Here is a 15,754-nt window from a genome sequence, read left to right on the forward strand (position 1 = left end):
TAAGTAGAAGTTTTCCGTTTTTTGGTTGATATTTATTAGGATATGATGAGAAACGATAATCTGGTTGCACTATTAGAAGTCAAAAAAACAGGACTTTCTAATACTGGGGTTAAAAAAAAAGTTCAAAAAGATGGTTCTTCAAGGGTTCTTTAGTAAAGACAGTGGTTCTGTGTAGAACCATGAGCACTCAAAGACCAATTTGCATGCATCAAGGGTTCTTCCCATGAAATGGTTCTTCAGATTGATGGAGAATGTGTTGTATATGATTCTTTATAGCACCAAAAAGGGTTCTTCTCTTGTTACTAGCTCGACGTCGTGACAATAGAAAAACCCTTTTTGGTGCTCTATAGAACCCTTTTCATAAAGGTTATTTGCAGAACTATAAACAACACATTCTCCATGCAAAGAATCCTTTTCAAAGAACCCTTTAAGCATGCAAATGGTTCTATATAGAAGCATTCTCTTTACGAAAGAACCCTAGAAGAACCATCGTTTGTTAGAGTGTATGGGTCTGAGGGATGTGTGGCTGTCGAGAAGCCCTTACTGAGTAAAGTAAAGAAAATATGCAAATCAAACAAAGAAGCTGCTGGTGTTCTCAGAACAGCGGACTGTCAATCCCAGAGTCCAGACCTCGGCCTGATTGATTGTGTTTGGGATTAATGGGATCGTAATAAGCTGAAAATGCAACTTCTAAGACTGAATTAATATCCCTGCAGATTTCTCTGAAAAACTGAAAGCAAGGCCCAGTCCCATTTCACCCCTTGCCCCTACCACTTAGCCCTTAGCCCTTGTTTTGCGTGTTCACGTCTCGGGGTTGGGTGTCCCAGTTTTTGCTGAGATAGAGAGGGAGGGTGAAGTGTTAGGGCTACATGGCTCTCCAAACGGAGGTTTTTCAGATACACACTCCAAACGGAGTGTTATGAAAAAAAAAAGAAAAAACGCCAAGATGGCTGCACAAGCAACCAAAGAAACCCACAAATGTGAGAATTTTCTCCATTTAAAATTACGATAATCGTTGTATTATCTTAGTTTAATGTTGTTTCAATGTATTATGGTCGTTTTCTTCATAACAAGCATAAAAAATCACTAATAGTATGCTAATGTCTTGGTAGCTAGCTAGCTAACTTTCCCGTTCCACCTTAAATAGTCCATAGGCAGTATTGAAGCCTAAAGCGCCAGAATGTAACTGCTGCACCATTTAAGGTGGAATGGGAAAATTCGAACAAGAAGCTGGCAAATAGCGGACTTCATATCATCAAAGAATTAGAGGTGGGCGATAATAAATAATTGTCCCTCTTTGAAGGCATATGATGCCCTAAATGTAGCTAAAGCCCAGCAGTGAGGAGCTGAACTTTACCCTCCTCTGCTGTCACTGAAGATGGTCTGGGTCGCCTACAGAGCAGCGCTGGTAGCTGTTAATAATGTAATGTTCTTTTGAGGGTCCCATTTTCGTAGGGTAAGATTTCAACCACTACCCCTTGTAACTCAGTTCCAAGGGGTTAGGGTGACACTCGAAAACAAGTGGTAGGGATAAAAAGAAGAATTGGGCCCAAGTCTGCTGAAAAGAATGGAAGCTTTAATAAAGGCAGAGTGAACACACTTAATACTGAAAATATACAATATTTAGCTGTTGAGGATTCTCTGTAATATTCTGTGAATGAATAAGTTGTATTTAATTGCTGTCTTCACAGGAAATTAATCAGATGATGGGTGGTGTGTGACTTTTGCTGAGTACACTCTCAGAAATAAAGGTACTAAACTGTCACTGGAGTAGTACCCCTCTTGTCACTGGGGTGGTACCCCCAGTACCTTTAGTCAGGGAACATAATTGTACCATAATTCATTGAAGTTATATTTTCTGAGTTGTATTGACTCCACACTCCCCGTCTCGTCTCCAAGCTTTTTATTTTATTGTTTTGTTTTAAAACATTCAGTTATGAAAAGGTACAAATATGTACTTTTCACCTGAACTTATTTAAGGTACACACAGCCACTGTTGTGCCTCTGAGGGAACATTTACATTGAGTGTGTTTACATGCACTCAGTAATCTGATCATAATCAGAATTCTGCAGTCATCTGATTATTCAAATGGTCATGTAAACACCATACTCCGATCTGGAAATCTGATTAAGAAATCTGATGAAGAGAGCTGGATTTTAGCTCAGTAATCAGATTTCTCAGTGCATGTGAACTCTTACTCTGATTTCTTTCTGATTTCTCAGTCTGCACATGTGCGAAAACAGACCGCTGTACCGGAACCGAGCAAGCAGCATTGCTGCAAGATGCAGCAAATCACTTTTGGAGCGACGCTGAAACCAGCTACATGCTTGATGAAATTAATGATTTAAATATTCTTCAACGTCTAGATGATAAATGTTCATATTTTAGGTAATGTTTTTATAAAAAAAAGCCGCGGCATGAAGTTTGAGTTTTACATTACGTTTACATCACGTCTTCTTCTGTGAGTTTATTGGCTGGATAATCTGATTACTGCCTGACTCATGTAGACCCGGAGTTTTCCAATTATCTGATTACTCAAGTGCATGTGAACATGTTGATCAGATCCCTGACAAAATCTGATTTTCTGCAATTTCTCCTCCTGTTACAAGTTACAAGTAAGAAATAAACTTGGTTTATTTTTTCTGTTTCTGAGGGTTAAACACAAAGATAGTGTCTTGGTTAATGTACGGGAGGACGGGTCAGGCTTGTTTATGGAAGTAGAGCGAATCCCCCCCTTCCTGACCAGCCTGAGCGGACGGTTCCTGGCGGGGGCTTCAGCAGGACAGGCTTACCTCACGCTGGGCACTTGATAGAGCTCAGAGGGAGTGTGTGAGCGGTGCTGACCCTCTCACAGCCCACCATGAGCTGTGTTCCAAAGAGGTCACCCCGTCATATCTAATCTCACACGCTCGGAAAATCAGCAGTGACAGCACCAGAGACGGACCACCGAGCACCGCACTGCACCGCCCTGCTCCGTCCCGCTCTGACCTGCACCACAGTGTACTGGCCTCCACTGCCCCCCCCTCCTTTCTCTCTCTCTCCTCTGTCTCTCCCCATCCTCCCCTCTCTCCCTCTGTCTTTGCCCTCTTTCTTTTTTCTGTCACTCTCTCTCTATTGCTCTTTTCTCTTGCTTTCTTCCTCTCACCCCTCTCCCTCTCTCTTCCTCCCTGTCTCCCTCCCTCATTCTCTTGCTGTCTTTCTTTCTCTCCCTCTCTCTTTCCTTCGCTCCCTCTCTCTTTCTTTCTCTTTCTCCCTTTTCTTCTCTTTCTCTTTCTCTTTTCCACTCTGTCCATCTTTTGCTCTCTCTCATTCTCCTTTCTCTCTCCTTTTCTTTTTCTATTGTCTTTCTCTCTCTATCATTCTCTTCTTTCTCTTTCTCTCTTTTTCTCTCCCCTTTCTTTCTTCTCATTGTTTCTGCTCTCTGTCTTTCACTCTGTCTCATTATCTCTTTTTTCTCTCTCTATTTCTTTCTCTCTCCCTCTCTTTTTTCTCATCTCTCTCTCTTTCTGTCTCTTTCTCTCTCTCTTTCTGTCTTTCCCTCTCGGTCCCTTGGTCTTTTCCATTCTCTCTCTCTCTCTCTCTCTCTCTTTGTCTCTTTCTCTGTCTTTCCCTCTCTTTCACACTCTCTGTCCTTCTCTCTTCCTGCCACACTCTCTTTTTCTCTCTTGGTTTCTCTGTTCTCTCTCTCTCTCTCTCTCTCTCTCTCTCTCTCTCTCTCTCTCTCTGTCTCTGTCTGTTGTTGCCCTTGCTCTCTCTCTCTCTTTCACACAACAGTTTCTCTCACTCATCCGCCTCCAGAGGCTGTGCAGAGTGCCATGGCGAGAGAAGAGAGGGAATGGCAGGAAGGAGCAGAGGGGGTCTGTGGGGTACACAGCAGGCTGGAGAGGAGGAGAGGAGGAGAGTGAAAAGGCCAAGTGATTCATCTCCTCCTGCAGGTTCCTCTGTCTCTGAATGGAGATGATCAATGGCTGCAGTTCTCTGGAGAGAAGCGCTGGAGTGAGAGACACGTCAGGGGCTGAAAGCGATGAGAGAAAATCAGGCAAATAAAAGCGAGTGATGAAGCGGAGTGATAGTTCTGTTGGGTTGGATGTTGAAAAGCTCATTAATCACAGGTTAAGTTTACCTTCTTTTGTCCGTTTTCTACATCTCCTCAAGCTTTGTGCAGACCCGTGTCCCTCCCTCTGTTTGGATTCCCTAATGTGTTGGTTTTTGCTGGTTAAATGTGTTTGTTTTCGTACGTTATGTACTCTGTGTCATACAGAGATAACAGTGGTATTGGTCTGGAGTGCAGTCCTAACTTTATATGCATTAACGTTCATATATACATATGCATTACCATTCATTCACAAATATCGCTGCTGTTGAAAAAAAATTGTTTCTCCATTTTTGTCGTTTTCTAGTTTTTGGCATTATCTGCAAATGCCTGTTGGCCTTTACATTGTGTGTAAATTTCATAATCGGCCCAAAATTACCTGGAAAAAAGTCTGGTTCCACTGACTTACATTAAAAGTAAAGTGTGTTTTTTCCTTCTCTTGTAAAATTATCATTTTGGAGATTAAGGTGAGTTTAATAGATCCCCAGTTTAAATACCTGTTAAATTAATTTAAAATTCATTTAAAACTAAAATATGAAGTAAAAGTATATTAAATATCCATGAAGTGTATTATTCAAATGTAGTCTCACTTTTTTCAATAATATAACCAAAATTGTTGAAGATAGATCAACAAAATGATTCTGTTATGATGCTACTGCTCTACAACTTCATAGAATTTAGCTAATTTGTGGAAATATGATGAAATTAATCAATTTAATATCCAGAATGCCTTAGTTATGATCAAATCTCTGGACAGATAACTTTTTTTGCAAAAATTGCAAATACTCACAGAATATAACTTTTAACTTTTTGGGATGACAATTTACATGTCAAACATCTTAAAATACCTTTAGTATTACAGTATTTCAGTCTGCACTGTATACTTTATTATTGAAAAATATTACCACTTTTGAATATTGGAACAAAAGCGCTGGGGACATGACTCCACGTCCTCACAGAGCATATAAAAACAAGTGCGTGTGTTTACACTTTATAAGCTGCGACAGAAGGAAACGGGCATGTTTACAGCACGGCGGAAGGTGCCAGACCAATTATTCCTTACGTGAAATACCGCTATGACCGACTTGATGTAATCTCGGTAATAGCGTGCTTAATCGGCTTAACTTGCAACTCCCAGAAAGTCTTTTGCTGTGGGATTGGGGGGGAGTTTTGTGGGGAGGGGGGTGTTTCCACGGGAGATTAGAGCCAGGAGGGGCGTGCCATGGCCCGGAGGTGAGGCTTATAATCACCTGACGTGTGAATGCCTTTTGTTATTGCGGTTTTCACTGTTGTGTGTTTTCACTGGCTGCTTTGTGTGCCTTAACCGGGCCGTAATAACGTGTCACTCAAATGTCAGCACCCTGAAGAGTGGAGGAGGAAATACTTAAGCAAACACATAAAAAAGGAGCCTTCAGCAGGGGCATGTGGGTCTTTGCTCAGCTACTTATCCCATGATAATTTTTCTTACTCTAGCTTTGCCATATTTGACCTCAGATTGTAAGTGTGTAGCCATAAGTTTTCCTCTGGCTTTGAGCGATTAGTTAAAGCGTTGTTTTGGCGGAAAATCAAGTTTGAACAATTTTCCCCTTTGTCTGTTTAAATGGGCTAAAGTATGGACAATAGATGTAAGATTCAAGATTCATTGTCGTATGTATTCAGAAAACAGGGCATTCAGAAATACAGTGAAGTTCTCATACTACAGCAGGCTACTACATATAAAAATAGAAATAAAAAGAACGCCAGACAAGTAACAGTAAATAAACAAGTGGTGACTGGCACTGAGGATTTTTGTAGATTGCAGTAATACAGAGTGAATATAGCAAGGCGTAGTGCCATGTAGCAAATAATACAATGTAAGAGACCACATATGGGGTAATATGTGATATACTTCAAAATATATGCTGCTAATTGTTTAGCCTGTCAGCATACTTTTGTCAATTCATATATATCGGTTTGTCATAAATGTTAAAAAGCTCATTAATCACAGGTTAAGTTTACCTTCTTTTGTCCACTTTCTACGTCTCCTCAAGCTTTGTGCAGACCATGTTCCTCCCTCTGTTTGGATTCTGTAATGTGTTGGTTTTTGGTCGGCTAAATGTGTTTTTTTTCATATGTTATGTACTTTGTGTCATACAGAGATACCAGTGGAAATTTGTCTGGAGTCCAAACTTTGTAAAGTGCTTTTTTAACCAAATTCATTTTTTTAAAGTAAGTAATATATATATATATATATATATATATATGTATATATATATATATATATATATATATATATATATACACACACACACACACAGCGGGTGAAATAAGTATTGAACACGTCACCAATTTTCTAAGTAAATATATTTCTAAAGGTGCTATTGACATGAAATTCTCACCAGATGTCGGTAACAACCCATCCAATCCACACATGCAAAGAAATCAAACCATAAATGTCCATAAATTAGGTTATGTGTAATAAAGAGAAATGACACAGAGAAAAAGTATTGAACACATGAAGAAGAGAGGTGCACAAAGCCATGGAAAGTCATGACACCAGCTGAAATCTTTCAGTAATTAGAAAGCAATCCTGCCACTTAGTGCAAATTAATATCAGCTGGTTCAACTGACGGCCTATAAAAAGATGTCTCATTATCAAGGTGCCACACGAGAAACATCTCATGATGGGTAAAACCAGTAAGCTCTCTCAAGACCTTCGCAACCTTATTGTTGCAAATCATACTGATGGCATTGGTTACAGAAGAATTTCTAAACTACTGAAGGTTCCAGTGAGCTCTGTTGGGGCCATAATCCGGAAGTGGAAAGAACATCATTTCACCATAAACCGGCCACGGCCAGGTGCTCCCCGCAAGATTTCAGACAGAGGAGTGAAAAGAATTATCAGAAGAGAGCCAAGGACCACTTGTGGAGAGCTACAGAAAGACCTGGAATCCATAGGTACAATTGTTTCAAAGAAAACAGTAAGTAATGCCCTCGACCGCCATGGCCTGAATGCACGCTCACCGCGCGAGACTCCACTGCTGAAGAAAAAGTTTGCTCAACAACGGTTAGACAAGCCTGTGAAATACTGTGAGAATATAGTCTGGTCAGATGAGACCAAAATTAAACTCTTTGGATCCCATAATACACACCATGTTTGGAGGTCAAAAGGCACTGCATATCACCCCAAAAACACCATACCATATATATAATATATATATATATATATAACTCCAGCAGCACTGCTGTGTCTGATCCACTCAGACCAGCGCCGCACACACTAACACACCACCACAACATCAGTGTTACTGCAGTTCTGAGAATGATCCACCACCCAAATAGTACCTGCTCTGTGAGGGTCCATGGGGGTGACTGAAAACAGGGTAAAAGGGGGCTAACAAAGTATGCAGAGAAACAGATGGACTACAGTCTGTAACTGTAGAACTACAAAGTGCACCTATATAGTAAGTGGAGCTGATAAAATGGACAGTGAGTGTAGAAATTGTTAACAAACTGATTTTCAGTAGTATCAAGTTTTTCTTTTGGTTTTGGGTTGATGTTAAGGTTGGGATTAATATTAGGGCTAGGTTTAAGGTTAGGTAAAATTAAGGTGAGTTTAATAGATGCTTAGTTGAAATATCTGTTAAATTCATTTAAAATGTATTAAATGAAACGTGAAGTAAAAGCTATTTTAAATATCGATGAAGTGTACTCTTCAAAAACAGTGTCGCTGTAGCCCCTTTAGATTATCTGCAGATTATCTAAACCGATTTGTTGAAGAACAATTTTTTGACAAATGGTTTCTTGAAATTTCAGGCAGTTAATCACGTAGCAGCGAGTCACAACATTTACACAGCCACTTCTCTCATCTATTTGCCAGTTTTCCACAATTACGGAGCTCTTTCCCTGCTAATCATCCTTCTCGAAACTGAAAGGCAGCCGTCAGTGGGAGCCATGAAGGAGCATTCAGATGGATGCGGAGAGTTGAGGAGGCATGCGGAGAGCTTAGCGCTCTTTCTCTCTCTGTGTTTGTGCCTGTCTTTAGGGGTCAGAGTAGCAGCCTCTCACAGACCCCTCTCTCGCCCCCATACATCCCCCTCACCCCTCACCCCCAGGCCCCTCTGGCCTCCTTTCAGAGCGTAGCCCTCCCTCCCCTGTGCGTGAGCGGGACAGCGGGGTCCCTGTGGGCGGGGCCTCGGCCCTATCCGCAGGGATCCGCTGCTCCTTTTATTGTCCTCTCCGCAAGAGGTGTCCGGCCAGAGTGGGACGGCCCAAACACGCAGGCGACACTGCTTGTGTGTGTGTGTGAGGCTATGTGAGTGTGTGTGTGTGTGTGAGAGAGAGAGAGTGAGAGACTGAGAGATCCAGTGACTGTGTAACACCCTCTATCTCTCTCTCCCTCTCTCTCTCTCCCTCCTCCTCCTCTCTCTCTCTCTCCTCCTCCCTCCCCAGCCGGGCCATCAGTGTGGAGTAGCAGTGGAGACATCACAGTGTGTGTGTGGCGGGCAGAGTTTCGGAGGCTGGCAGACTCACACACTCATGCCCCGGGCGGCTGAAGGCTTGGTGATGGCCAGCAGGCTGCGGGGCCACAGGAAGGTGCCTCCGTGGGGAAGAACCTGCTGGACCCTGATGCTATTTCTCCTGGGACTGAGCTCCATAAACTCTGCTAACGGTGAGTCTCCAGCACGAAGTTTCTTCTCTTTCTCCCAGCTTGTTCACGCTCATTGGTGCGTCAATCAGGTTTCTTTCAATATGCGGTCATGTCGCTCAGACTCAAGATGCACCCAGAAGCTAAACTGTTAACGTTGTCCCAAATTGTACACCATACTTAGATGACCTCGTCATTTACACAATAGACAGACGCTAGACCACTTAGAAACTTTAGCCGCTTGGCCGAAAGTGCGTCCAGAGCGTCCAGAGACTGCTCTGCCTCAGCTGAGCCGCGGTGATTGTCAGCAAGTCAGGAGCTTTAGAAGTCAGTGCTATTTTTTGCATGCTAGGTCAAATGCTCTTGTGATGGGACTATTCAACTTGTGACTGTGGAAGTGCACCCACCTCCTCCCCCCTTCACACTTCGTGTTTTGAATTTTTGTCACACAGATGCCAAACTTGTATCGCTGAACTTCGCTGCGCGCCTGATCTACAGCACAGAAGCTTATGTAGGCAGCTATGAGAGCAGTGCTATTAAAGTCCCCATTCAACGCATTCGGTAGAAAGTGTCAAACAACCGAATAAAAAATGAGTCGGCAGACCCAGCAGCTTGTGTTAGCAGGGCTCTGTTTTGGTTAAGAGCTTTTTGCTCGCTGGTGCGGCATTTGGCACAGCCTTTGAAGACAGGCTAAAACCGATCAGTTGTCAGACACTTGTTAAACACACAGTTGGGCGGCAAGCCGTAAAATCCGTCCTCCTCCTCCACCTCCTCCTCCTCCTGCGCCACGCACATAGAACGCACAGCCAACACATGCACTCTTCCACACCTCAAATAATTGGAGTTCTGTGTGTGTATCAGAGGGAGCATCAGAAATATCCTGCAGCTGGCGGAGTTTTAGAGCAGGCTTTTCAGCTGCTCTTGCTGTTGATTTAGTCCAACACTGTTCTGGTGAAAACAAAGTGCTGAAACATTGTTATCCCTAAGTGCTGCTCTGCCTTTAGCATAACCCTGTTCATTTACAGAACGAGTCAAAAAATTTGGGCACATCGGACTGAAAATGTTTTACGGGAATCTTAAAGGTGCTTTGATTTAAAGCAGGGGTGTCAGACTCAACCACTAAAAGGACCATATTAAAGCATCTCAACAAATCTGTGGGCCAAAACTGCAACAGCAAAATAGGCACCAAATACTTAAACTATTCAAAAATCATTTTAAATAGAAATAAATTGTTTTTATATAAAACGATAGGCTACATTAGCTACATATAACACAAGGTAAGTTTTTAAAAACTGTCTATTTGCTTGAACTAGACACCAGGCATCTTTTCTTTTTGTGTAACAGCTGGCACATAGATTGTTATTGACTCAGAGCACATATTATATTGCAGTGCATGCTGGGGACTGTAGTGCACCTCAGGGTGAAACGGGATAGTAAGAATAGAAAATTAAAATAATTTTATGGGCCGAATAGGCCTGTTTCATGGGCCTGACTTGGCCCACGGGCCTTGTGTTTGACACATGGAACCTAAAGGCTGCTACTGCTGTATCTCCCTTTTTGTTGTTGTTTTATTTTTTAACATGTTTTGAAAATGCCACCTGCTGTTTACACTGTGCCAGAATATCATACCTGAATCTGTTTACATCAGCGTATTTTTGAAAGTTACAAACATTTTTTTCTTGTTGCTATTTTGGAGATATGAGGTTTTGTTTCAACTTAAATTCCAAAAAAAAGTCTAAATAGTGAAGTTTTCCATGCAAAATCTTTTTTTCAATGCAAGTAGTTGTCAGCAGGCTGCAAGTGCTCAGCATATGTGGAGCTTCTTCAAGCCTGTTGGAAAAGCATCCCTGGTGGCTCCTCCTGAAGCTGCTTGAGGAATGCCAAGAGTGTGCAAAGCTGCATCAGGGAAAAGGGGGATATGAAGACTTGTTTAAGTGTTAATAATCACATGATTTGTGTGTTATTTCGTAGTCTAAGTGTGACTATAATTCAAAAATGTCAAAAATAAGAAATTTCTCTAAGAGTTGATGTATAAAACCTGTGGACTAATACTGAGGATTTTCTGAAGGGATAATTAAATGCAAGCATCTAAGATTTGATAGTGTAACATTTTTTATAGCTTCTGTTGAAGTATTTAACAGTTCAGGGTTGGGGTTAGATAAATATTCCATGATCAACTGTGTCTGTAATATGGCTCAGTATGACAGACTGACCGGTGTTCTTCTAACTGGTGTTTTTAAAAGGGATTCGTCACATTTTTGTCCCTAAGCAGTTCTGTATTAAATTGCAAACAAATCAGATGTTGTTTTGGTTCGTGTCGCTGCATCTAATGGAAGCCGCATTCCTCCATCCCCTTTCAGTTTGTTACATCATGTCGGAGGCCGTCTAGCCTACACAGTGATGCTTAACAGCGTATGCAGACAGTAATCATGCGTTTGAGTTATTTTATGCTTGGCAGACTGATAGGGTAGAAAATTGGTGCCTGCAGCATTTTACCAAACAGCCAAGGGCAGCAGCGCAGATAAGTGAAAGCAAACAGTGAGCATTTGTGCCCAGACTGCTCACATCTGTGTGGAAGAACTTTTGCTAATGAGTTTCCCAACTGGCCAGAAGAGTAAATGCTCTCGGCTTCAGTCTCAGCTGATGGTACACTGTTGGTCAGATGTTTGGAGATATCTTATGATGTTTGGAGATATCTTATGATGGTACACTCGAAAAAAAAAAAGGTTCTCATTTTACCACATACAGACTTTATTTTCTCAGTATACAGTGAAATTACAGTTAATATCGACTTATTTTCAGTCCCTTCATTTTCTGGAGTAGTATATTTTGCTTTCACTCTGACTTTTCAATGAAGTGAGAATAAATTCTGACTAATCCTGACCTTTGGCACAGACAAGCTGGAACAAAAGGTTTGGGTTTGTCCACCCAGCTCCACAAGCCTACAGGACGTTTCTGAGTAATGTCTAGAAAAACCGTCTGCTTGTATGAACAAAGTGCACAGCAGCTGAAGCTGTTAAAGGTGGTTTTTTGTTGCTGTATCGTTTTAGTTTTGAAATTACTTTTACAAATATTTACACCTGTGATATTGGTTTCATCTGATGATTTACTGTGTTAAAGGCCAATTCTACTGAAGTTTCAAGAGAAATGTACCGCCTTGCAGTGGTGCTATTAGGAACCAGGTGTTTTGATTTCCATAAAGCAAATATTGCTATTTTATTTAATATCCAGAATGAACCTAGATGTGTTTTCTGAGTTTTGTTATGTTGATGACAGTAAAATGGTCGTAAAACTATTATTTTGCACATTATGAACAGATTTAAAAAATATATTTTAGGCCAAAAGCTTCTCAGAACTTTTGTAAAACAATGATTGTGTTTACATGCACTTAATAATCTGATAACTGCAGAAAATCAGATTTTGTCAGTAATTCGATCAAAGCGCTTACATGCACTTGGATAATCAGATAATGGGGAAACTCCAGGTCTACATGAGTCAGACAGTAATCAGATTTCTGCTTTGTAACCAGCCAATAAAGTCACAGAAGAAGACACGACGTAAACATAATTTAAACTCAAAGTTCACGCCGCGGCTTTTTTTTAAACATTGACCCGAAAATAAGAACATACATCATCTAGAAGATGAGGAATATTTAAATCCTTCATTTCGTCAAGCATGTAAATGGCTTCAGCATCTCTCCAAAAGTGTTTTGCTTCCATCTTGCGGCAACACTGCTCCCTTATTTCTGTTACCGCCGTCTGTTTCGCGCATGCGCAGACTGAGAAATCTGAAAGAAACCAGAGCAAGAGTTTACATGCGCTGAGAAATCTGATTACTGATTACTCTTTATCTCAGGAAACTTTTCCTCAAAAGTAGAAGAGTTTCTTGTAAAATGTCTCTCAGTGTTAGACTTTTTACGAGGCTGAAGTCAGCTTCTCTTTCGCAAGCTTCTCGTTCGAATTTTCCATCTTAAGTGACGCCTGTGGCACTAGAACGAAACTGCTGCACCGTTTAAGGTTGAACAGGAAAATTCGAGACTGACTTCAGCCTCAAGACATTTTAGTGTTTGACAGTTTCTCGTTGTGGATTAAACGTATCAGGAAACCAGCTGGAGTGATTATAAACACAAATAAGTCCATTCGTCTCCAAATTATCGATGTCCGTCTTAAATTTTTCTCTTTGCTGTTTCGTTAGCTACTAGCTAGGAGAGACTGTTTGCGCTGCTGTGGTGACTAGCAGTCTGCACGCCAACCTTCAGGGTTAAAGCGTGAATTAACAGATATCATTAACTCTGGTGCCTACGACCGTTTATTGTTAAAGCTGTGTTAGAAACGTCAGCAGAGCTTTATTTTACTTCACAGGAGGAATATTTTATTTTTACCTAAAAATTCTGCTGTGGAGCCACAACAGGACGGTAAAAGAGTCGCATGTTGCCGAGCCCTGACCTACAAAATCAACAAAACGTGATGTGACCAGGTGTATTCAAACTTGTGCATACGACTGCATATTAAAAACAGTGTGTCCCAAACTTCTGTCTCCTCGTCCAGTTGCTGTAGATTTCTATCTCATTGGCTTCTTCCTTGGTTAGTTTCCCCCTCATTGGTTCTTGGCTGGATGTGCAGTGTAAACTGTTGGTGCAGCGGATGTTCTGGATGGCCGCGGTCAGCGCAGGCTGCCCTCTGTGAGTCGGGCTCGTGTTTGCGGCTCCGTGCAGCACAGCGCTTTTTCCCTCTCTTTCACATGCAGAGCTGGGACGCCCCAAGCCCAGCTGCATCTCGTTTACCAGCTCAGGCCATGGACGCCAACAAAAACGCCTTTTTCCCAGAGTGCTTTTCTCTGAGAGGGCCAAAAGCAGAGAGAGGCAGGGGCTACTGACTCACCTCTGCATACACATGCCCTCTAGCACATACACACACACTCAATCACTCACCATGACAGACCAGTTCAAGTTCAGTCATCGGTTTTCTTAGTTTAAGGTTGTCCCTTCAGTGGGATATCTCAGAAAGTCCCGTTTCCAAAGACTGTCTTTTATCAGTTCCTGAAAAGCTCCCATTATTCTGTTACCACCATATAGCAGCGCAGCAGGCTGTTAGAGTCCTACCGTCGTTGTGTAAACAGTAAAGGGGGATTTTTACTTATTTCTGCCTAATTCAACCGTTGAGATGTACACAAAGTCATTCAGAGTGGTTTTGATGTGAAATTGCCAGCTTATTTCTTCATAATGGTGGTGGTGGGAACCACGGGTCACCATGTATCATGTCCATAATGACCAGTAAAGCTATGTGTGTCTTCTGAGTTTTATATGAAATGTCGATAGTGGTACACTATAAAAAGGATGGTTCTTCAAGAGTTCTTTAGTAAAAAAAATGGTTCTTTAAAGAACCATGAACACTCAAAGAAGCCTATGCATAATTAAAGCGTTCTTTACATCATGAAAGGATTCTTTGTTTGTTTGTGTATATATATATATATATATATATATATATATATATATATATATATAAGATACATATATCTATGTATATAGATATATATATAACCATCTGTAAAACGTTCTTTAGATTGATGGGGAATGTTTAATCGATAGTTCTATACAGAACCCATATAGCACCCAAAAGTGTTCTTCTGTCGTTACTAGCTTGACATTGTGACAGTAGTAAGTAAGTAAGTAAGTAAAGTTTATTTATATAGCGCTTTTTACAGCAGGTGTTGTCACAAGCAGCTTTACAAGGAAATCAGCATTACAGAAAGAAATCCGGGTCTGAGCCCCCATGAGCGTCGCCAGTGGCGACAGTGGCAAGGAAAAACTCCCTAAGAGAAACAGGAAGAAACCTTGAGAGGAACCAAGACTCAGAAGGGGAACCCATCCTCCTCTGGTTGACACCGGATAGTAAATAGAAGAACCCTTTTGGGTGCTATATACAACCCTTTTCAAAAAAGTTCTAAATAGAGCCATCTATAAAGTGTTCTTTAGATTGATGGAGAATGTTTTATAGCTGGTACTATAAAGAACCTTTTTGAAAAGGGTTTTATGTAGCACCCAAAAAGGGTTCTTTTGTTGTTCAAACCGTGACATTGAGAAAATTGAATAACCCTTTTGAGTGCTGTATAGAACCCTTTTCAAAAATGTTCTACATGTAACAATCTGTAAAAGGTTCTTTAGATTGATGGAGGATGTTTTATGGATGGTACTGTACAGAAACTTTTTAAAAAGGGTTTTATGTAGCACCCAAAGGGTTCTTCTGTTAATACAAGCTTGACATCGTTTCAATACAAGAACACTTTTGGGTGTTGTGGAGAACCGTTTCAAACAGGTTCTGTATAGAACCATCTATAAAGAGTTCTTTAGACTGATGGAGAATATTTTACAGATAGTTCTATACAGAAGCATTTTAAAAAATATTCTATGTAGCACCCAAAAGGATTCTTGTATTGTTACAAGCTTTCTTTACTAAAGAACTCTTGAAGAACCTTTTTTAAGAGTGTAGAATAGTGGCAAATTAGAAACTTAGAAACTTCTCTGCCCTAAATGCATTCAAAAAATACATTTTAGATCAGAATCTTATCTCGAACCTATTTAAAACAAGGTCCACAACTGTTCCGTTAAAGATTACAGTGTTCTAGCATGACTTTAATGTATTAATAATAATATAAGGTCCTCCTCTGTCCACCTGTGCACATATATGGCTGCCTGTGTGCTCCTCGCCTTGTCTGATGACTTTGGTCCTGGATTAGACAGTAACATTGTTATTAAACGTAGAAGGTAGATGTGAGGGAGAGACATTTTTATCATTGTGTAGACTCGGCAATGTAGGCAAGGCCAGCTCAGCCTACCCTTATCTCCCTCTGACCTTCAGAGTGGGAATGCACAGTGAACTCCCTGAGGAGCTCTCACACTCCTACCGGAGAGCTCAAGGTGACGTTCTTCCAGCTCTTGCAAGTGAGAGCGAGAGAGATCGTACGTGAAATGTCAAGGAGAGTAGAGACATCAAGCTCAGAATAAGCTGTTGACAGCTACTCTCCCTCGAACTTG

General features: G+C 41.2%; 1 protein-coding gene across 1 annotated transcript in view; it reads left to right on the forward strand.

The window, feature by feature from the left end:
* bmpr1bb (bone morphogenetic protein receptor, type IBb) overlaps positions 1–15,754 on the forward strand; it is a 140,982-nt gene that overhangs the window by 87,478 nt on the left and 37,750 nt on the right. Inside the window, exon 3 of the mRNA XM_036594826.1 lies at positions 8,526–8,745. Coding sequence (XP_036450719.1) covers positions 8,613–8,745 — 133 coding nt within the window. The 5' untranslated portion in view covers positions 8,526–8,612. The remainder of the gene's footprint in view (positions 1–8,525; positions 8,746–15,754) is intronic.

The sequence above is a fragment of the Colossoma macropomum genome, unplaced genomic scaffold (assembly GCF_904425465.1).
Source record: "Colossoma macropomum unplaced genomic scaffold, Colossoma_macropomum, whole genome shotgun sequence".
NCBI lineage: Eukaryota > Metazoa > Chordata > Actinopteri > Characiformes > Serrasalmidae > Colossoma > Colossoma macropomum.